This window comes from Desmodus rotundus, chromosome 7, assembly GCF_022682495.2.
Source record: "Desmodus rotundus isolate HL8 chromosome 7, HLdesRot8A.1, whole genome shotgun sequence".
Classification (NCBI taxonomy): Eukaryota; Metazoa; Chordata; class Mammalia; order Chiroptera; family Phyllostomidae; genus Desmodus; species Desmodus rotundus.
Genome location: NC_071393.1, coordinates 29,875,321 through 29,897,982, shown reverse-complemented (window position 1 = coordinate 29,897,982; position 22,662 = coordinate 29,875,321). Strand labels below are relative to the sequence as shown.

The window sequence follows — 22,662 nt, the reverse complement described above, 5'->3', positions numbered from 1 at the left end:
TACAGGAGCTCCATCATTTGCAATGCATTTCAAACTTATTACCTCACTTAGAAAACACAGGGACCCTGTGAGGTCAGCACTGTTCTCCCCACTTCAAAGGGAATGACACTGAGGTTTAAGTGACCGGCCCAAGGTCACACAGCATAGCAGAACTGGGCCTCAGACCCGTGCCCACTGACTTCAACCCCCTGCCACTAAATATCATTCTACCAAATATCCCGCCACTTCATTCCCCCCCCAATCTGTCCCCAACCCCCATTTCCCATTATTATGGAGATTATCAAATTTCAATGAATTTGGTATTTCCTTTTGGCAACGATGGTGAAATTATAATTAAAATGATAAGAAAATACATTATCAAATATAGGGGGGAGATCTTAGGCCTATCCGAGGTTAATGCCTACATTTAACAAATCTGTGTCCAAAGGAAACTGATTTAAAAAGAGCCATCAAGCATGCACTCACGTTCACTATATTTAGGCAGAAGAGTAAAACAAGACACCTGACCAAACTGGCCAACCATCAAGATTAAAATGAAGGGGGAAAAATGGATGTATGCCCTAGTTTCTGAAGGTACATTACTTTCTAGACAACACAGGCACAGAACACATCACTTCTCCCTTTCCTATTGCATCTTTTGCCACAGGATGCCAAGTTCCATAAACCCATATATAAATGACAGTAATACAGCATTTTTAATACAGCATTAAGGCCTATGGATATTTTCTTTTACTTGTTGCTTGGTTTCTATAAGCCTAGACAATGGTCACAGATGTACCCAACTTGGAAAGGATAAGAGGCTTTGCTCGTACTGCAGTAGAGTTATTCTCTCACCCCCCGCCAACACACAGAACAAATCGTGGGGGCCATGCCATTCCACACATGGCATCTCTGCTCGGAGGCCTGGAAGTGTCCTGCAGTCCTCTCTGCTCCCGGGCTGGCAGTCACATGTACAAACAGATGGAGAGCAGGAGGCTAGTCCCCATGAATGAGAATGTACTGTTTCCTCAAAACCATACCGAAATCGGACTCATGGTCATGAGACTCCACCCAATCTCCCAAATGACCAAACACGTTGGCCCACTTTTCCAGGCCCCCACCTGCCATACAGCCCTGAGTAGAGGCAGAGGAAGCGTTTTGGGGAGCTGCCCAGCCAGAGCTTCCACATTGACTTCACAAAGCAATTCACATCTTGAACTCAAAGCAGTAGGGAGAGTGTGTGAGCCACAGCAGAGACCGCCTAGACGTGGGCATCACGTGCAGCTTTAATGACAGGGGAGGAAGGAGCATGTTCCCAAGTCCAAAGAGAATTTCAGGAACACAGAAAAGCGAATGACCCAAGGGAAAAAGGGAAGATTAACGGATGCAGAGTATCTAATTAAGAAGCCTTTGAATCAGCACTTCAGCTACCTGCCTGGAAGGAATCAATCTAAACAACTCCCCTATTTTAGGAGAAATAACTCCCCTACTCCATGCATTTGCTTTTTGAACTAGAGACCAGAAACTCTCTTCTACAATTTCATCTCACTCCATTTTGCCTAACATTTAGTGAAAAGATAACTAGATAGACCACTTTATAATATCATTTTCTCTCCAGGGCAATAGCACTAATTACTTTACCCTAGGTATTATATTCTAACACCTTAATCACTGCACTTGTGTACCAAGTGGAGGAAGGGGATGAGGGGAACCAGGTGCATGAAGAGAGGCTACAGTGAATTTTGTCAGGGTGGTTAATGTGTGGTGGGAGATAAAGGCCCCCCAGTCCCCTGCAGACAGATCTGAGGCTGGATGCTGCACCTGCTTCTTTGGGAAAAGCCTCCTCTAGGCTGCTGCCTTGTGGTGGGAGGGGCTGCAAGCAAACCCAGGAAAGCTGTTCCCACCCTAACCCCAGCGGATGCACTGCCCTGCTGCACTATGGGACATGTAGTTCTCTGAATAAAGGGCAGGGGCGCAGCCATGCTGGCACTGCTTGTAAACCGTGCAGCTTGGTTGCTCTCCCTTCTATCAGAGTGCAAACATGGAGCGGATGTCTTTGCCAACAAGGTGAAATTCCTTTCCTCTGGTGTCCGAGTGCCGACTGTAGCTGAAAAGATGGCAATGAAACAGGGAGACACTCCCAGAACTACAGCAGACTGGAAATATGATAGACTTTGAGAGGTCACTCGATGTCCTCTCTGCCTGTATGCAGAAAATGGCAGCTTCTCTTGAGAGGAGAGACAGAAAAAGAAAGAGGAACAGAGAGGGAGTGTGAAGGAGAAAAAGGACAGCATGTGTATGTGTCCATGACCATGACTATGTGTGTCTGATTGTTCAGAAGGTGACTGCTCATCTCTTCTGCTTATTAACCGTCAACTCTTTAGAGAAGCCAGTGAGCAGGAAGAACGGGCCTCTCGTGTGCTTGGGTTTGAATTCTGACGCAACAGCTCACCATCTGTGTGGCTTGGGGCAAGTTACTCAGCCTCTCTGGGCCCATTTCCTCATCTCTAAGACAGGGATGATAGCATATCTGACTTCAGAGGCTGCTATGAAGGTTAAATGAGGTAACATATGTAAGGGGCTGAGAATTGTGTCTGGCACAATTACAATGAAACTGCTTGTGTTGGGCAGTTTTTTTTTTAAATTCAGTAGTAGTTCACCTCTTGTCTTCCCCAATCCAGAGGACATGCCTGACATCAGTGTGAAATCCCTGCCCCATGAAATTTTAAGACCCCTGTAGAGTTGGTGATAGTGGAAGTAAACTGGGCAGAAAACAAACCCACCTGCTGTTTTGCTTTTTTTTTTTTTTTAACCATAAGAGGTTTATTTAGAAAGACACAGAGGTAGAAGAGGTGAATCATAGAAGAGATGGGCTCAGGAAATAAGGTACAGGGGCAAAAAAAAAGGGGGGGGGAGTGGTCCTTGCAGCTTAGGAGGAAGAGAGAGACAAGAAAACCTGCCTTGGGCAGAGGGGTCAGGGAAAGGTATGTGCGGGCTCCTGAGAGAGAGCAGCCAAACCCACCTGCTTTTTTAGGTGCATAAAGACATCAAAACAGAGAAGCAAGACAGTCTTTAGAATAAGAACACAGAAAAGGAGTAAGGGAAATACAAGAGCAGGAGCCACTTTTGGGTAATGCTGAATGGTAGTGGACATAAGTGGACATTAAGGGGGAAAGGTCACCAGTGAACAATAAAGGAGTCCAGATGAAAATAAAGAAGGGCAAGAAAGACTCACAAAGAAATTCAGGGAAAGTGATCAAGTTGGAGGTGGGAGGGGAATGGAGACTAAGCAATTATAAACTCAAAGTGGAAATTTCCATGGGAGGATTTGACTAAAGCATCTGAGAGGGGCCATGGATGGAGAGACACTGCCTAGCAGGAGCTGGCAGAAACTAGAGAGAAGGCAGCCGATATTGCGAAGTTGGAGGCTGATGGTCTTGCAACGCTGAACTGCTGTCTGGAGAAGTCAGGGGTGTGGCAGGGCAGGGAAGGCAGGACAAGGAGGCAGTGAGACAGGTGGTAAGATTTAAGGTTCTAGGAGGAAAGGACCAGTCACCTATACTTCTGCACCCAACTTGGGCAGGAGATGTCTGGAGGAAGGAGAAAAGAGGAGGGAGCGAGGAAGGAGGGTAGTGGGAGGAGAGAGGATGGGAGAAGAGGGAGGAGGGAGGAGGGGCTCTTCAAGGCAAGTCCCAGCTGGCTGGAGAAAGGACCCGGGCTGGGTCAGGGCAGCAGTCCCCAGAGCTGCTTGCCTAGGGCAGCTCAGACCTCAGGCAAGACTCCAAGGGTTTGTGCTGGTCTCCATCCAGTTTTACACTGAGGTTCCTCATGGTAAAAAAAAAAAAAAGAAAAAAAAAGAAAAGGAAGCCAAGGGGAGACCCACCCGCCTTAGGCATTAGCCTTTGTGAGACCTCCCAAGCACTAGGACCTTCACTGGCATCATCTCAAGGTCCGCCTCTAGAGCTGGACTGGGCAATGTAGGAGAGGGCTTAAAGCCCAGAGTCACAGTGCCTGGATTCAGGTCCAGCTCATCATTGAATAGCTGTGCAGCCTTATATGAGTTAGGAAACCTCCCTAAGCCTCAGTTTTCTTATCTATACAATGGAGGTAATAGTGATACTATTTCATTAAAAAATGTTAAGTTTAGATAAGTATTGTGATTAACTAATACGCACATTCAATAAATGTTAACCAAAATAATGTTGTTTTACAACTGCTACCTGAAGGGGACTGGGGGGGCTGGGAACAATGGGAACTCCATGAGTTCCCTCAAACCTCCGATCCATACTCAGTGCCAGCGCAGAGCTGGCACGGGTCTGGTTACACAGTTCCTTCCCTTCCTTACCATCCCCATACCCAATCATGCCACCTCCAGCCAGCAGTCCCTGTACTGTACTTTAAAGACAAATTTGTGCAAGTGTGTCAAAACTGGCAAGAGTCACAAGTGTGAAAGGCAGATCATCTGCCCACTCCCTGCCCTGGAGGTTCATTCCTCCGCCTGTGTTAGGCTACAGAGGATCTCAGAGCCCCTCACACAGGGGTTCAGGGTGAGGATGTATGGGAAGCCACAGGATCACCTGGGGTCAGCAGGGAGGGTGGGGGAAAGGCCAGTGACATTGCCTGACCCTTTTATGGTGTGTGGTGAGCAGGAGCCACACATGCTTCCATTGTACAACCAACCCCGCACTGCAGAACAGGGAGGTGGGGGTGGAGAGGAGAGTTAGGAAGGAGGATGTAGGGGTTGTCCAAGTGCCACGGGGATATCACTGGCTGCAGGACACTGGAAAGCCCTCAAGAGACCATGGCTGAAGCTGAGAGAAAAACAAGGTAAGGTGACAGACCGTGGGCACAGATCCCTGGACTATGCCGCCAGGAGTCCCTGTTGAAGGACTGGGCTTCACTCTCCCACCTTCCTGTGCAGCTGTCAGAACACGCCAGCAGGCGGTAAGTGGGAACTGAGGAAGGTCTGCGTGTGCAGAGTGCTGTCCTCAGCAATCAGGTTTCATCTGGGGAACAAGGAGGAAAGACACAGGCCCAGGTGTCCCCCAAGTTCTGGACCTGGGGCTGGGGAGGAGATGCAAAGCCAGCAACACACAGAGGAAAATGTGGAGGGCTGTATGCTTCCTACCACCCTCTCCAGACTGTCCTTAGGTGTCCTTCTGAAGGACACTGGCTCCGATGTGGTCTACCGCTACCGCTCCTGCATCCTGAAAACATTAAGCTACAGGAGCTGTGTGGGGCGGGAAAGAAAAGAAGGACCAAGGAAAATGCTGTGTAAATATCCAAGGAAGAATTATTGGCCCCAGAGGAATCTCGGTAGAGGGTCTAAAAAGAACACACAAACCCAACCGCACAGCAACCCCAACCAGTACTTCTTCCTTTCCATGGGCAGTGAACTTGCTTCCTAAGAAGTGGGAGCTGTTGGGGCAGGCAGACACCCTGCCCAGCACAGCTGAAGACATGGCATCCAGGCCACTTCTTTTGCCTTCTGCTTGCTGACTCAGGACAGAGCTCACTGCCTAGGGGCCAGGAGCAATCAAACAACAACACCCCCCACCCCCCTGCCCAACCCCCGGCAAAGCCTCGGCCAGCAGGGGTGCTGGTGGGTCCAGTGCAGAAAGAGAGGGAAGGTGGAGACGTCCGCAGGCCATGCAGATGCCTACAGGGGCTTCTGTTCATACCTGCAGCCAATGAAAAAAAACCAGTTCTGTTCTGCAGTTTAGGAATCGTGAAACTGGAAAAGAAATAGCATCAGAAAGTGTGTCAAGGAGATGTCCTGGAACTTTCCCGCATGTACCATTTTAGTGAAAATCCTGAGGCACTTCTCAAAATCAACAAGGCATTGGAAACATACTTTTAAAAGATTTTTTAACAAGTTATTTGGCCCTCCGGCATATTTAACAGGATCATCCGGAATGACTGGGGTCTGTCCCCTCCTTGTCACTTTGCTTCCTGCTCTGTCTGGTTTCGAAGCTCTCCCAGAGGAAACCTGCACTGATAGACTTGGTCGTGGACCTCCAGGTACAGAGCTTCAATTCTAGGAAGCTGGCAAAGGAAGACCCATCAGACAGCAGGGAGAGTGGTGAGGTCTGCCCTGGACCCCAAGCGCCCCTAGAGCTACCCTCATCCTTTCCAAGGGGAAGCCATCAAGGGCTGCAAATCAAAGCACACTGTGGAGGGACGCTCAGCTCTGCCCCTTAGAAGGAATGATGGTGGGGAATCTAAGTCTGTGTCCTTGCCTGGTTTCCTTCGAGCAGCTATTATTATCACGAACAGTCACAACCAATGCTTCAGAACCTGCACTACACCCCCACAGACTAGGCACACAGACACTGAAGTCTCTGGCTGGCTCTCCTCACTGGCAGACCTGCAGTCGTCTCCTGGAATGCTTGGAGAGAGACCCCAACCACTACCCTCAGCAAACTTCCCAGGGTAGAAGTTATTCACAGAAAGGCAGGTAACCAACCACGTTGTGGAGGTACTGATGAGGAAATTCAAGAACTACGAAGAAGTGGAGAGTACTCGAGCCCTTCCATCCCTTCCTCAGGGCTCCTTGATCTGTGCTGCAGGTCTGCGTTCTATACCTTATTTGTGTGAACAAGGACGTATAGGCTCCCGGCCAGCTGGGCATCCACCCGGGGTACAAGGTAGCCAGAGAAGGAAATGGGATAGTTGTGGCTCACTTCTAGAGGGAAGGGAGCTGAGCGGGTGAAACTGTTCACTTTGTGGATCCCAAAGCAAGTCTGTTGTGCAGCTAAATTAATAAAGTGAGAGTTTCAGAAGTCCAACCCTAAAATCTACTCACTCACTCACCAGGCTCACAGAAAGACTGACAAGAGGGAGCTTTGGGGTTTGCACATGGAAGGGAGGGGGCGCTCAGACTCTCTGCACCCCCTCAGCCCTCTCCAGCTCCAGAGCCCTCTGAACCAGGGTCCCAGCAGGCTTCTCTCCACACGGGTGGGAAGAGTGTTGCTACAGACAGTGAGAACAGCAAAGAGAGGAGGGAGCCCGGCAGTTAGCTGCTTGCCACCACATGCCGGAGAGAAGAAAAGCAGCTTTGAGCCACCACAGACATTGGTGATGGGTAAGATGAAAAGACTGATTTAATTACACACACCCCTCAGCCACCCCTCTCTTCGTGCGGAATGGGGTTCCTGGGCTCTGGCACAGGAGAGCTCAGGGAAGAAGCCACACGCTGACACCAGTGCCCCAGGTGAGGGGTAGAAAGGTCCCAAGGGTCTGCCAGAGGCTCCCTGAAACTGACGTCACAGGCCAGGAATGGGACACTTGGCCCTCCCTGTCCCATCCTTATTAAATCGTGGGCTTGGTACTGGCTGGAGCACAGGGCAAGTCTCTCCAAGTGTGGTCCAAGACTGCCTGAGTCGGCGTCACCTGGGACCCATGCTAACTGCAAATTCCTGGGTCTGCTCAGGTCCACATGACTCAGAATTGAAGAGAAGGGCCCTGGACTCCGCAGATGGACTCAGTTCATGGGACTCCGAAACCCCTGAAAAGGCTGACAGCTGATATCTGAGAACACTGGCGAACTCCTCACTGTCAAGGGGACATGGGCACTTAACCTGGCCGTACAGGAAGAAAATATTAGGAGATACGTATTTATTTATTTATACACACATACATATAAAATTTCATTTTTAAAAATGTTTTATTTATGTTTACAGAGAGGGGAAGGGAGGGAGAAAGAGAAGGCGTGGTTGCCTCTCACGCACCCACTACTGGGGACCTGGCCCGAAAGCCAGGCATGTGCCCTGACTGGGAATCAAGCTGACGACCCTCTGGTTCACAGCCCGTGCTCAATCCACTGAGCTATAGCAGCCAGGGCTATAATTTCATTTTTACTTATTGATTTTTAGAGAGAGAGAGAGGAGAGGGGGGAGAGAGATTTGTTGCTCCACTTATTCACGCACTCATTTGTTGATTCTTATATGTGCCCTGACTGGGGATTGAGCCTTCAGCCTCGGCCACATCAGCACGACACTCTCACCAGCTGAATTACCTGGCTAGGGCCACCTACATTTCTTTTTAATCTCATCCTTTTAAATTTTCTGCTTAATTACATAATAAACAAAATATTTAGTACAGTAGTGCATGTATATGATCGATATAAATACACTTATACATTCTACTGATGGTACATGTTCAGAAATTTTTTCTGACAGAGGTTTGCAACTGAGCTGGAGCCCCGGTGACTCCTGGTGGAATGACCTCTTCACCGCATGGATGGAAAAGCAGCAAGTGGTCTCTGCAAATAGCTGCACTGAGCTTCCACCAGGAATCAGGACACGCTGAGGAGAGAACCCACGGGTTTGGGCCTTTGACCACATCTCAACAGTGAAGTACAAGGGAGGCAAAGAGTGCAGCCAGAGCCAGACAGGCCTGCAAGTGGGGTCTGCTGGAGCCCCCCCTGCCATGGGGATATCGCCCACTAGCGCCTCCTTCACCCTGGCTGGTAGAAGGTGGGACTGCTCCCAGCAGGAAGCAGAGAAGCTAGGAAGTAAAATTTACCGACCACCCAGCCAGCTGTCCAAACCTACATCTCAGTTATGGCGTCAGCACAGACAGCTGTCTGCTGAGCTCTAACTTGTGACCCCCTTCATGGGGCAGAAAGGAGAAGTGCAGCCGTAGGAGAAATGCAGGGCAGGTGACGGCTACACCTGCCGACAGTTGTGCTGACAGTAACAGAAGCAGCCAGACTGCCGGGGAGGAAAACTGCGGGAGGAGGGGAGCCAGGAGGCCCACTTGCTTCTCCGCCCTGCACCCCAAAGTGAGAGCTTAGCCTAGAGTCAGACCTAAATAAGGTCCTCCTCTCCCCTACCCCAGCCATGCACACTGTCTTTCACAAGCCCAAGCAGTCCCCCAGACCAGCTATTTTCAACCCTTTTCACCTCATGGCATACACAAACTCATTACTAAAATTCTGTAGCACACCAAAAAATATATTTTTTGCTGATCTGACATAAAAATATAGGTATAATTTTTATTTATTCACTCAAGACAGCTAGTATTGGGTTGGCTGTTGTCATTTTTTATTTGATGGTCTAAGGAAAAAGAGGTCAGTGCCCCTGACTAAATAGTCAGGTACTGCATGTTTTAAAAACTCTTGCGGCACATGGGTGGAAAATTGCTGCCCTAAGCAAATGAGTCAGAGAAAGGAGGATGCATGAGGGGGAGGTCACAAACTGAACCATTTCCATGACCACGAAAATGTCGGAGATTAACAGAGGTATGAGGGCTAGTCAGCAGACATCAATTCAGAGCACAGTCACAGAATCCCAGACTAATACAGCATCAGAGCTAGCAAAACGTCTTAGATGGTTATTCATGCGTTCATTTACTCATTTAACAAATATTCAGCGAGGAGCACCTACCATGTGTCAGGCTCTGTACTAAGTGCCGGGTACACAGTAGTGAATAAAGCAAAGGCGGTACCTGTTCTTATGAAGTTTAGGGACTCGTGGGGGAGACAGACAACCACCAAGTCAACAAAAAGATGCAATTGTAACATGATTAGTGGGAAGGTGGGAAATAAGCTGGGGCAGTGAGGACTGGGGTTTACGTGACTGGCTTCCCTTGGCAATTAAGGAGTCAGAAAATCTCACCTCTCAGGGACTGGTTCACAGCTTAATGAAACCAAGTTCTCCAACCTACAATTCTCTAGTAGTTTAAAACTCACCTTCCACTTACTTAACAGGCTGAGCCCAACTCAGCTGTTTGCTGACAATAGTAATAACAGAAGTGCTTTGGCTGGGTAGCTCAGCTGGTGAGAGCATTGACCCTATACACCAAGGTTGCAGGTTCAATCCCTGGTCAGGGCACATACTAGAAGCAACCAATGAATGCATAAGTGGAACAGCAAATTGATGTTCCTCTCTCTTGCTCCCTTTAAAAATCAATAGATGAATTTTTAAAAATAATAACAAAGGTACCATTTAGTGAGTGTCAGACACAGTGCTAAGTGCTTTTCCCATTTTATCTCATTTTCATCCCCACATTCTCCACAAAGTAGGCGCTATTATCTCCATTTTTATGGAAGGAAACAGACTTAGGATAAAAGGATTCTGTGAAAGCACCACAGCCAGGAAGTGGTGGAGCCAGAATTTAAACGAAGTTGCAGGTCCTCAAAGCGTCCTGGAGTCCCCCCTGAGAACTGCAGAGTGCCACCAGCACTGCACCACAGGATCTGAGGGCTCTGCCCCCGTCACCACCTGTCCACCACCTCCTGCGTGCGGGGCGCAGGCGCAGTGCTGGGCAGTCGGTGCCTGAGAAGTCAGGACTCGGTTCCGGTTCACCACCCTAAAACCCCTGCCATGAGACCACCCCTAGGACAAAGCTCTTGTTAACAGATGGCTCCTCCTGTATGCACATACAGGTGCGTGTGTGTGTGTGTGTGTGTGTGTGTGAAAGACGAGAGTGAGTGACAGAATCAAGACCAAGTCACTTCCTCCCTGTAGCCCCTACCTACCTTTGAAATCCATTGAGGCTCTCTCACTACCTTTCTTCTTCCTTTTCTCTCCTCAGTCCCTGTGTGCCATCGTTCCCTTTTGGTACAGCTGTTTCACTCTTCACCTTACTACCAATCATGTTATAATTGAATTGGTTTGTTGACTTGGTTGTCTGCCTCCCCCACTAGCCCCTAAACTTCATGAGAGCAGGTACCGCCTTTGTTTTATTCACTGCTGTGTACCCAGCACTTAGTACAGAGCCTGACACAAGGTAGGTGTTCAATAGATATTTGTTACATGAGTACATGAATGCATGAATAACTAGAACATTTATTTATAAACAAACAAATAACATGATCTTCCCATAAATATGCCCCTGTCTCTCCAAGGCCTGACCACATTTAACTCCGATCCTGGGGGCTGGAACCTCTCCCTCCTCCAGGGCACCTCCTTCCCTCTACTTGTCACAAAGGCCAAGAGATAGCAAGTTCAGCAAGGAGCACCACACCCCAGCCATCCCAGGTGCCAGGCCCACATGAGACAAAGCACATCCTGCCTGGAGTGTGCTCAGACCCTCGAGCACCTGCACCAGCATCTCTGCAGGCAGAGCTGCATCCCTGATGAGTGGGTACAAGAGGTGACCACAGAGTTAACACCCCCAGTGCCTCACTCCTCGGTCCCGATCCCTGCAGGGAAGTATCAGCACCCTCGGAGATGCCAGGGCACCCTAACTCAGGCAGAACACACCATTCTCTCCAGCTTCTTTCTCTTGGGACCTTCAAGTTCTTTGCCAACTAAAGTAATTCACCATGAAAGAGGAAAATAATGATCCCAGCCAGCTAGGAAGTCACCTCCTTAAGAGACACACAGACAAGCATTCTATCCACACCAAAAGCCACACGACATCTATCCTGCCCCTTCATCCTCTTGCAACAAATCACTATCTCCTTTTTGGGATCCTATCACTTGCCAAGGGGCTACAACATCCCTAAACCGGGGGCCAGCCCCCAAAGAACTCCCATCTGTCAGAGGTGTCTGCTAATCCCAACCAGCCAAGGCCAATTCCTCATGCCCTAATCTCCAGGGGCCCCTGCCACCTACTTGGCTCGTAGAAAGAACAGCTTCTTCCTCAGGGAAGAGACGCGGTGGTGACAGGCCTGCCTCACAGCTGTGCTGCAAGACACAGTCTCGGAGTGCAGGGTGTGCACCATGCTGGGCTCAGGGGGCCCGCCACATGGCAGCCGGGGCCCCGAAGGCGGGGGTCACTCCGGAGCTGCCTGCACAGGCTGCCCCTGTGGCTCCTTCAGCAGTCCAGTCCCCAGTGGCTCTTGCACCGTGGCTCCCCGCCCAGCCCCGATGATGTTTAACACAAGACAGAAGCAGGTGGAGGGCCGGGAGGTGTGGGGGAGCCTGAGGCTCTGTGTCACCAGGATCCCCTCTGCCTTCGGCCCAGGCCACAGCTCGGAGCAGAGCCTGCCTCCGTTTGTCAACACCTGGCAGCACTCTGGGCTCTTGATGAGCTTCCTCTCCTCCCCTGTCCTCGGAGAGGGAGGATGGAGCCGTACTTGCATGTGATGTAGGCTGCTGTGCCAGGAGGAGGGGCGGGCTGGTAGGCACTGCTCCCCAAGGGTCTACTGGTCGGCTCCTTCCTCCTGGAGGGATCACCTGAGTGTCCAGGGACCACAGCCAAGCAGGTAGATGGAGCTAGAGTGCTCTGCAAGTGTGCTATTTTGGGACAATTTCTGGGACAGAATAAGCAGAACTGAAAACATCTTTCCCTTTAATAGGAAGATGGTGGCTGGGCCTATGTTGGAAGTGGTGAGTCTGAATTCTGGCCTCGCTTCAACTCCAGGGGCCTGCCCTTTGGCTCAAATCCTGTTACCTTGGTTTCCCCGTTTGTTCATTCATGAATTCCACAGACATCTGCTGAGCACTTACTCTGTGCCAAACAAAGCAGATACAGTTCCTGTCCTCCAGGGTCTCATGGGCTAGTAGGGAGACAGATAAATAAACCAAACCAAAGAGTGCATACCACGGAGCAAGTGCTGGGCAGAATTAACCACGGCCTCTATCCCTGCTCCTCTATAAATCCGGTGCGATGCAGCTTACCAACTGGAAGAGATGAGGGTGAGTTCTGGTAAGACATGGTAAGCTAGTCAGAGAAAAGGCAATACAAGAAGTAGCCAAATTAAATACTCCTCAACCTCACACTACCGTCATTCCACCTTCCATGATCTAAGGAGACGATCTCATTTCCTACCACACAGAAAAAACAGATCCTGCTGCTGGTGGCCTCTCCTTCCTCCCACGTATGGACTCCCCTGCAACCACACTGATTATCGCCTGTTCAAAGCTGACCCTTTCACTTGTGATCCAGATATCTCTTTTCTGGCTTCATCTGGAAACCTTGCTTCCTCATCTTTCAATAGGGGGCACCACCCAGCTGAGCAAGTTGGAATCTCAGGACTAACTGCAGAGGCCTCCCTTTTCACCCCTTATGTCCAATCCATCACCAAGTTCTGGGTATTTCATCCCCTAAATATATCTTGAATTCGTCTACTTTTCCTCTTTTTCACGACTACCATCTCAAGTCAAAGCCACCAATATCCTTTGCCTGGACTATTGTGAGAGCCTCCTAACTGCCCAAGCTGGTATCTCTGTATCCAGGGCTGCCTCCACCCTTTCTACACACTGCCATCTTTTCAGAATGTGAATCTGATCCTGCTGCAGTAGGCAGTGAGACAGACAGGAGCAGAGCAAGGACAGTGGGCCAGGTACGGGAGGTCACCAGGGCAGAAAGCCCCAGGTACCTACCAACAAGCAAAACTAGAAAAACAAGGACCTCACCCCAGGGTGACCGCTCCTCCCCCAGCATGTTGCTAGTCATGTGGTTTAAACCCCCTGAACTTTCATATGGCTGGTCATACTGTTCAGACCCTCTCTTAACCTTTCATATCACTTGTTGTGTGGTTCAGTCCCTCCCCTGGCATATCGCTAGTTATATGGTAGACCCACTTTGAGGAGAGACCAGGGGGCTGGACAAGAGCCTCGTGCGACTCCCATAAAGCCCTTGCACAACCCCTCCTTTAAGCACTGGGCCCTCAGGACAATGAAGTTCTGACCCACATCAAATAATCTCAGGAACAAAGCCCCGGCTCTGCTGACCATGGAGACATAGTTTTGATCAAGCTGGAGATAACATTTAGGACTCAGTTGTGTTTCAGCTCCAGGCCCAGAAAAGCAGCACAACTAGGTGGAGCAAAGTCATGGCGACCTCACGACCAGCTGCATTGACTAATGACCCCCTGCCTTGGCACCAACCAATCAGTGGAAACCAGGACCCTGAAAGGACACACCTGGAAAGCTGATGAATAGTCTATTGAGATCCTCTCCTGAGATCTCCTCTAAAACGCCCTGCCCTTTAGAAAACAGAGAGAACCCCTCAAGATAAAGCAAGTAGGTGAGAGCTCCCTCTGGAGCATGCCTACACTTTTCTTCCCCCTTTTTCTGCTGTCTTTCTCCTAAGCTCTAAAGGTCCTGGCGAGACGTACAACCAGGGGAGCAGCGGGCAGTGGCAGCTCTTCCTGAGCCAATACTATGAACCTGTCTCCAAGGCCTCCCTTTCTCTGACTTTTCAGTGAGCTAACAGCAGCCCCACCTTGGCTCACTTCTGTCACTGTGACTTTTACTTACCGAGTCCACACAGCCTAGCATGGCTCACTTGTTTCCCCTAATGTGTCTAGGGAGCCAAAGCAGCCCCACCTCGGCTCCCTCCTGTTTTCTTCTACCCTAAGCCCTTCTTTGTTTCACTGTCCCCAACTTTAATAAACATCCTCTCAAAATCAACTGGATCCATGTGGTGAAATCTTTCCTGCCTGAAGTCAAGGACCCATGAGCTGGCCTGAGGCAGGCCTGCTCTGGGCACGGGGCTTTCTGGTGACACTGTCACCTCCCCTCTTCCAGACTCACAATGGCTTCCTGATTCTCTTAGCTTAAAGACTCCAGTCCTCATCACGGCCAGCCAAGCTCCTGCCCACCTTATCTCATTTCACATCACCTCACTGCTTCCTTCTCACCTCACACTCATCCTTTTGGTCTCAGCTCAGCCATGACAAACTCACCCCGCCCCCTCTTGTCCTGGTCCAACTTCTTTGATACACTCTGTCATGGAACCAAGTTCCCTTCCTTTAATGCACATGTCTGAGTGTGTATCTCCTCGGTCATACACTCAGTTGTATTAATACGGTCACCTCGACAGACTGAAAACTTGATGAGAACACATGCATAATTGGTGGTTTGTTGAGTGAATGAATGATGTCCTCTCTGAAAGTCTCATCCTTGACCTTCAGGTTTCTACTTCAGAGATTTAAAAAGTGTTTGTGTGTCCTGTATTAAAATGCAAATTCTCCCCAATCACCTCGGGCTTCTCCTCTAGGTGTCATCTCTTCATCCAGGCAAACACCTAGCATGAACTGAATTCTCCACGTCCAGCCTCTTCTTACTGTCCTCACAAATGCTTCTAAAACTGCTCTCGAGTCACTGATGACCCCCTAATTGCCACTGCAGAAGGTCTCCTCTGGTTCTCATCTTACCTGTCTCTACCGTCTCCGTGACTTCTTTCTTACTTCTGCGATATTTCAGTCTCTTCACTATCTTGGCATCAGTCTATTGTAATTCTTCCTCCCTTTACCTCTGCTTGAACTTTGCTAATCACAAGACTCTTGACTCAACTACAGAATCATGTCCAAACAAGCAGTTTTAGTCCTGTCTCCTGAGCTCCAAACAGGTATAGCCAACTGCTTAGTGGTGTAGGGCAGGTGTCTCCAATCCCTGGGCCACAGACCACTATCCATACTGGTCCTTGACCTGTTAGGAACCGGGCTGCACAGCAGGAGGTGAGCAGCAGGCAAATGAGTGAAGCTTCATTTGTATTTACAGCCACTCCCCATGGCTCCCATTACTGCCTGATCTCCGCCTTCCATCAGATCAGTGGTGGCTTTAGATTTAATTGGAGCACGAACCCTTCTGTGAACTGCATGTGCAAGGGAACTAGGTTCCGTGCTCCTTGAGAATCTACTGCCTGATGATCTGAGGTGCAGCTGAGGCAGTGATGCTAGCGCTGGGGACCAGCTGCAAATACAGGTTGTCATCAGCAGAGAGGTTTGACTGCACAGAGACCATAATAAATCAATGGCTTGCAGACTCATATCAGAACCCTATCAGTGAGTGGCAAGTGACAATTAAGCTGCATCTGGTGGCAGGCTTTAAGTGAAAATCTGACACTTATTTTAGTCTATGCGTGGCCCACCATTTTATTTACTACCTCCATCAGCACCTTTTCCCACACTGCGCACTTGTCTCTGTCACAGTTTGGTAAGCCCACATGCTAACCACAGCCAAAATGAGTAAAAAACGAATGTCACTGGAGAGTTTCTTTGAAAAGGGGGAAAGACCCAATGATGAGACAGCAGAAGTCTCTCAGACTGACTACAAAAAGAAAGCTGCATTTAAAAGAAAATACCAATAGTCCTATTTAAATTATGGGTTCATTGCAACAGGTGACTCGCATTTTCCAAGCCTGCTTTGTACAGCATGTGGTGACCGGCTCTCCAAAAACCTTCACAACTGCTTCACCATATGGAGACCAAGCACCCTGCATTAAACGACAAGCCTTTGGAGTTTTCCAGAAGAAAAAAATGTGAACATGAAGAACAGAAGCAATTATTGAGGGCCACCATTTCATCAAACGTGTCTGCACTGAGAGCATCAACCTTAGTGGCTGACCGCAGTGCTAAAGCTAAGAAGCCCTCGACTATTGGTGAAGAGTTAGTTGATCCTGCAGCTAAGGACATTTGCCATGAACTTTCAGGAGAGGCAGCAGTTCAAAAGGTGGCGCATGTTCCTCTTTCAGCTAGCGCCGTAAGTAGACGAACTGATGAAATAGCAAAGGATATGCGGGCACAATTGTTAGACAGGGTTAACAAGTCACTGGAGTAGGCAATCTAGGTGGACAAGTCTACCAATACTGACAACAAGGCAACAATGCTTGCTTTTGTGCGATATATTTTTCAGGAGGATGTGCATGAGAATATGTTATATGTACCTTTGTGGCCAACCAACACCACAGCTGCAGAACTATTCAAATCTTTGAACGATTCCTCATCAGGAAAACTGAATTTTGTATCAGTATATGCACGGACGGAGCAGCTGCCATGACTGGACGGCTTTCTGGTTTCACTACTCGGGTCAAAGAGGTTGCTTCTGAATGTGAGAGAGGGGGAAAAAGTACAGAGAGTAAGTAGTATAAATGGTAGGTAGAAAATAGACAGGGGGAGGTTAAGAATAGTATAGGAAATGGAGAAGCCAGAGAACTTATGTGTACCACCCATGGACATGAACTATAGGGGAGGAATGCGGGTTGGAGGGGGTGCGCAGGGTGGAGGGGAATAAAGGGGGGAAAATGGGACAACTATAATAGCATAATCAATAAAATATATTTTTAAAAAACTTTTCCCCCTTTATCCAATATTTAATAATAAACAACATAATGTTAATATTAATCACAGCAGCAAGCACATGTATAATACTAATCACGTGCCAGGCACTTGTCCTCTTCCAGTCACCATCCCTCAACAGCCCCAGGACGTATGGACTACATTTAAACCCATTTTATAGATGAAGAGAGTGAGGCACAAGGCAAAGTGACTTTCCCAAGATCACACAGCATGCAGGGGAAGCGCAACCACAACCCAGGCAGGCACTTAACGTCTAGACACTATGCTGCCTTTTATTTGCTGCCCAAACTGGAAACCTTAGGTTCACACTAAATACCCGGCCTCAACCCAGATGCAAGTCTTGTGAAACCTTTTTAATACATTTCTTTGATCAGTTCCATCTTTTCTTTTAAAAAAAAAAGATTGTATTATTTATTTTTAGAGAGAGGGGAAGGGAAGGAGAAAGAGAGGGAGAGAAACATCCATGTGTGGTTACCTCTCGCACACCCCTTGCTGGGAGGCCATGAGCTCTGACCAGGAATTGAACTGGTGACCCTTTGGTTCACAGCCCACACTCAATCCAGAACCACACCAGCCAGGGTATCCATCCTTTTTGATTCTTATTATTATACCACAGTTCAGAAATTGGCCTGTGTGGCCTCAGCGGAAATGTCACCACATCTAGTCATCCCTTCCCACCCAACGTCATAATCTCAGAACACTTGGGTCCAAGGCATCGTCCTATTTCATTTTTTAAAAGATTTTATTTATTTATTTTTAGAGACAGTGGAAGGGAGAAAGAAAGAGAGGCAGAGAAACATCCATGTGTGGTTGCCTCTCACAGGCCCCCAGCTGGGGAGCTGGCCTGCAACCCAGGCATGTGCCCTGACCAGGAATCGAACTGGTGACCCTTTGGTTCACAGGCCAGTGCTCAATCCACTGAGCCCCACCAGCCAGGGCTCATTTTCTTTATTATTTGATGTTTTCTTGTTTATTACCTATCTCCCCTTGCTAGAAAGTAAGCACCATGAAAGGAGGGACAATGGTTACCTTGTTTACACCTGTAACCTCAATGCCTGCAAGAGTGCTCAGTAAATACTTGTTAAATGTGGAAACCAAGGGGCCAACGACTGCCACAGGCTCCATCCTTCCCTATCTGCAGCTGGTATCTGCCCCTGAAATGCTTCTTCCACACCAGGACGAAAGCGATCTTTCTCACAACCCTAGCTGGGAGCGACCCGGGCACTCCTCCCTCAGAACCCTCAGTGATACTGAAGTATTTGCAGTTCCTGAACATGCACTGCCGTCTCATGCCTCCCCGCTCACATCTCATATCAGCTGCTCCTGCGCCCAGCGGTGCTGCCCCAAAAGATGGACAGACTGCCACTCACCCTGCAGCTCTCAGCGGAGGCCCCACCCTGCGACGATGGGGTCTTTCTGGAAACCACCCCTCCCCCATCCTCATCCCAGCCCTCCCCCACTTTCGCCCCCTGCAGCGTACCTGTGTTTCTCTTGGGCATTTTTTAATTGTAATTACCTTGTTTATTAAATTTCTCATTAATAACATCATATACACCATTCTAACAAATAGGCAGAGGTATGTAAAAAACAATAACACTACAGTTTTCTCCTGATATAGTTAAGTATATCAGTCACTTTGTTATTTTTCTGCTCTCTGCCTGGTGTCTAGGAAGATACTTCCTGTCCCAAAGACTTACTAAAAAACGGCTAAATATTCAAGAACCAGGGAGTTCCCCATACTATGCACAGACACACAAATGGCAAATCCCGTACCTCCACTGAGTCTCTGTTTCCTAAACTCTTACGTGAAGATAGTAATAGCATCTATTTGTCAGGGCTGTTGAGAGGGTTATATTTAGAAGTGTACAGAAGACTCATCGCACAGGCTGAGGCACTTGAGTAAACCAATTCCTCAGTTTTATTAATTGCATGTCATCGTAATACACTTTACTTGCGTACTTGTAGGCACGTCTTACCATGAGGCACTAAGGCTCTTGAGGAGAAACACCTTGCCTAACCCAGGTATCCTCAGCATCTGTGTCTGACGTTTTGTGGAGAGGAGCACAGATCTGCTGAGAAACTGAGAGCAAGTCTCACGATAGCCAAAATCATCTGCCACTTACCAGGTTCCAGGCACCTCACACACGTTGTCTCATTTACTCTTTATGTGAAAAGACTTCTACAAATGGGGAACCTATGGTTGAGGAAAACTAAGGACATTGCTTTTTAAAAGGCACGGTAAAAGTCGAAGCTAAGTTGGTCTGTCTTAAGGGCTTTCTTTCACTCTTTCCAACCCACCACAGTGCCCACCAGTGGATGGTGAGCTCCTGCCCATCTTGCAGCCTGGACTCAGCAGGCTCCCCCGTACGTAGCAGACACTCCTTCACCAAGGTGTGTGGCCCGTGCCTGTGTGCAGGAATGAATGTGTGATGCAGGTGGCCCTGCCTGGGCACTCGGCTACACCCCAGCCCTGCCCAGGCCTCAATTTTCCTAGTCATGGGCTTCCCGGCTTCCTGGTTAACTCAGACCCTGTTCTATTGAAACTAATATTGTTACATTGGCTGATAATGTTCTGTTGAAACTAGTTATTGTTACATAAACGGGGTCCTTAGTAAAACAGCTCCTTTTCCTGCAGTTCTGGCTTTGTTTGAAAGTTCCTGCTATTGTGAAACCTTAACAATTGCTCCAGTTTGGGCTGAATCTAGGCACTAGCGTTTTTTATGTGAATCCTTGAATTTACCTAGAAGAACAAAAATGGATCACATACACATACATACCTTGGGAAGTTAGATCTATTTTGCTTCCTACTGGAAAACCGGGGGGATTATTCTTCTCTCTGAGACAAGCCCCATGTCCCAAAAAGTGATTATTGTCCTAGAATCAGCCCTTCTCCCTAATGTGCAGCTGCTTAGGAAAAGCCCCCATCATGGCTCCTAAGGGTCTTTTCCTTCAGGACAGACAATGGTGTGAATGAGGAAAGACGTTCTCAGAAGCCCTTAGGTTTGGTCAGCACATGGAGACATTTCCCCTTTTGCTGTCATGCGGCAGGGGAGTGCCTGGCACACACACAGGGAAGGGAGTCGTGTGAGGGGCACTCTAGGGCCCCTTCTAATTTAGAGAGTGTGGTTGTTGAAGCCCAGAAAGCTTTGAAAAGAGAGTGCAGGCCACTCTAGAGACTGAGGGAACTGCCACAGGATCCTGATTAAGTATCCTAGCAGTTGTCTCTGCTCCCTGGGGGCCCCACACCTCTCCCGTCTAAACTGACGAGCTGAACCATTCCTTTTGGTCACTAATGAACAAAAACAACTGAGAGCTAAGGCCAACCTCACAAAACTTCGTAAACTAAATACAGGGAGAAGAGTTCCCGAGGTCCTAGCCTCCGGCCCAGGGCAGACCATTTTTAGACACCCCAGCTAGCTGGAGCTTGAACGTGTCTGGGGAGGGGGCAGGTCCTGGCTTTGCAAGGCCTGTTCCGCTGTAGTAAAGCTCTGATCTCATCATGGAAAAGCCCTTCCTCACCCTGGACTGAAATCCTTCTCCCTGTAACTCCTGGCACTCTGGTTCTAGTTCTTAGGCTTTCAGACACTTAACAAGTGCTGTTATTAGTCACCCTGGCCCTTCTCCTTTCTAGGCTAAGCCCCCTTCCCTCAACCAATCCTTATAATGATATTGTATCACCCTCATCGCTTTTTTCTGGGCTCTAATTTATCAATATCCATTCCCAAAGAACTGGATGGAATACACAGATATGGCCAAAGTAGGACAGACCACAGTGAAACTTTTTCTTTCTTTTTAATCTCTTCCATTACACTTCGGTTAATGAATTCAGACTTTCAAAGGTCATTTGATACTTGTGTCCTATTACTGGCTCATGGGTGAGTAAATAAATAAAACCCGCAAGCCCTTTTTCATGTGAAATCCCGTCATGCTGTCACTGCTGGCCCCCAGTGACAGCCCATCACTCAGGAAATACTGTCATGTGAATTTATAAATATGCAATTTAAGTGTAATATAAACATGTAATAGCACATTGACTTTAAACATGAAAGTTTCCTTGTTTCTACCCATGGTTCTATTTGAAATAATACTAAATCCAGTTCTGTAATCCTGGAGTTTTCTATTCTCTCTCAGCTGTGTGTCTGCCACGAGTTTGACAATGAAGTAAAAGTACCTTCCAGTTTTCATCCAGCTGGTTGATGAAAATGGTAATCAGAGCTAGACCAAGAGCAGGGCCCGTGGCATGCCAGGTGAGACCTCCTTTTATCTCACATCAATGCAGCCAACTTTCCCTGCACACGGTCTAACCTGCGACCACCGAGCTCTGTCCAGGGTCCATCGGCGCCACGTGACACAGGTGCTGGCTGGCCCTGTGAGCCAGGCCAGGCAGCAGACAGTGGGACAGGGAAATGGAGACAGAGAAGCGGTTTGCTGCCGTCCAGTAAGTCCTATCTCCCCTAACCAAAGACACTTGAGAGTAAGTGCTTTGCACTTCTCCTCCCTAACCAGGCGCAAATAGCTTAACACATCCTCCTCGGGGAGATGGATCGCAGAAGTCCAATTAATGCCATTTGCCAGCCACACCCAAGGACAGATGAAGTTAAGGGAATAAATCTCGTTTTGGCACATCAGCATAAGGCTGAGGAGTATTGTATTGAAATCCTCCCTACACTCTCAGCCTTTAAAACCCCTGAAAACAAAGGTCCCAGCATACACTCCCCCTGTGGGGAGCACATGCACGCCTTTCCCCTCCCCCTCTTCTTCCCCCACAGGCACATGTCTCCTAAACTCTAGGGATCCCCACAAGACTTGCAACCAGGGGAGCAGTGGGCAGCAGCAGCTGGTCCTCGGCTTACCCTCTGACCCTGTCTCTAAGGCCCTCTTTTCTCTGACTTCCCAGCGAGCCAAAGCAGCTCTGGGCCAGGCCCCCTTTCCCGTATCGCTCACAGCGCGAGGGATGAACCATCACTCCTCAAATCTGCAGAGGAGCATTTGGGAGCCTCTATTCTCACTGCGCGCTGCACCTCCCACCTCATTCCCCATTCACCCCTGACACCTGCAGCCACTCGGGCCCTGGCGTTCTGCTGCCCCAGGAGACACACACGCAGCTTTCCTCAGGCACGAGACACTCCTTCTGCCCTGGTCTCCACTGCGCCAGCCTTTGGAGTGGGGGGGGGTCTCAAGTCCCCAGGCCACTCTGAGGTCCTGCCCACCCATCTGGCTTGCCCATCACACCGGCTCCCCTACCGCACACCAGAGCCTGTAGGCTCTGACCCTTCACGTCAGCCTCTCCCCTGGAAGCAGTCTACGAGCAGTCTCCCACCTCGCTGCAGTCTTCCAGCTCTGGTTCGCTCACTGAGGACACACCACCTGCCTCCTCCTCATCACCCCACCCCCTCAGCCGACTCACCTTTCTTCCTGCGCCCGAGGACTCAGGAACCTGCTGGAGTCATCGTCGTGGCTGCTCTGCTGGCTGCTCTGCTGGCTGCTGCGGAGACACAGGACATGGCCGACCGTTAGCGCCCAGCTTCTTTCCCAACCCTGAGGGAGGGCACTGAGACTCCACTTGACAAAGAAACGGGCTTACAAAACTTTCAAAATGCAAGTTCCCGTGTCCAGTCAGTTCGCACAGAGAGTGTGCTGGCCTCAGTGAATCTGAGAAATGACAGAAATTTGGTGAATACCCCACTCAACACACCTAAAGCAGA

At 49.0% G+C, this 22,662-nt stretch overlaps 1 protein-coding gene across 2 annotated transcripts in view; it reads right to left on the bottom strand.

The window, feature by feature from the left end:
* GRAMD1B (GRAM domain containing 1B) overlaps nt 1-22,662 on the bottom strand; it is a 156,898-nt gene that overhangs the window by 104,319 nt on the left and 29,917 nt on the right. For both annotated transcript variants that reach the window (XM_053928102.2, XM_053928103.2), the window contains exon 2: nt 22,365-22,442. In XM_053928102.2, the coding sequence (XP_053784077.1) occupies nt 22,365-22,442 (78 nt within the window). The remainder of the gene's footprint in view (nt 1-22,364; nt 22,443-22,662) is intronic.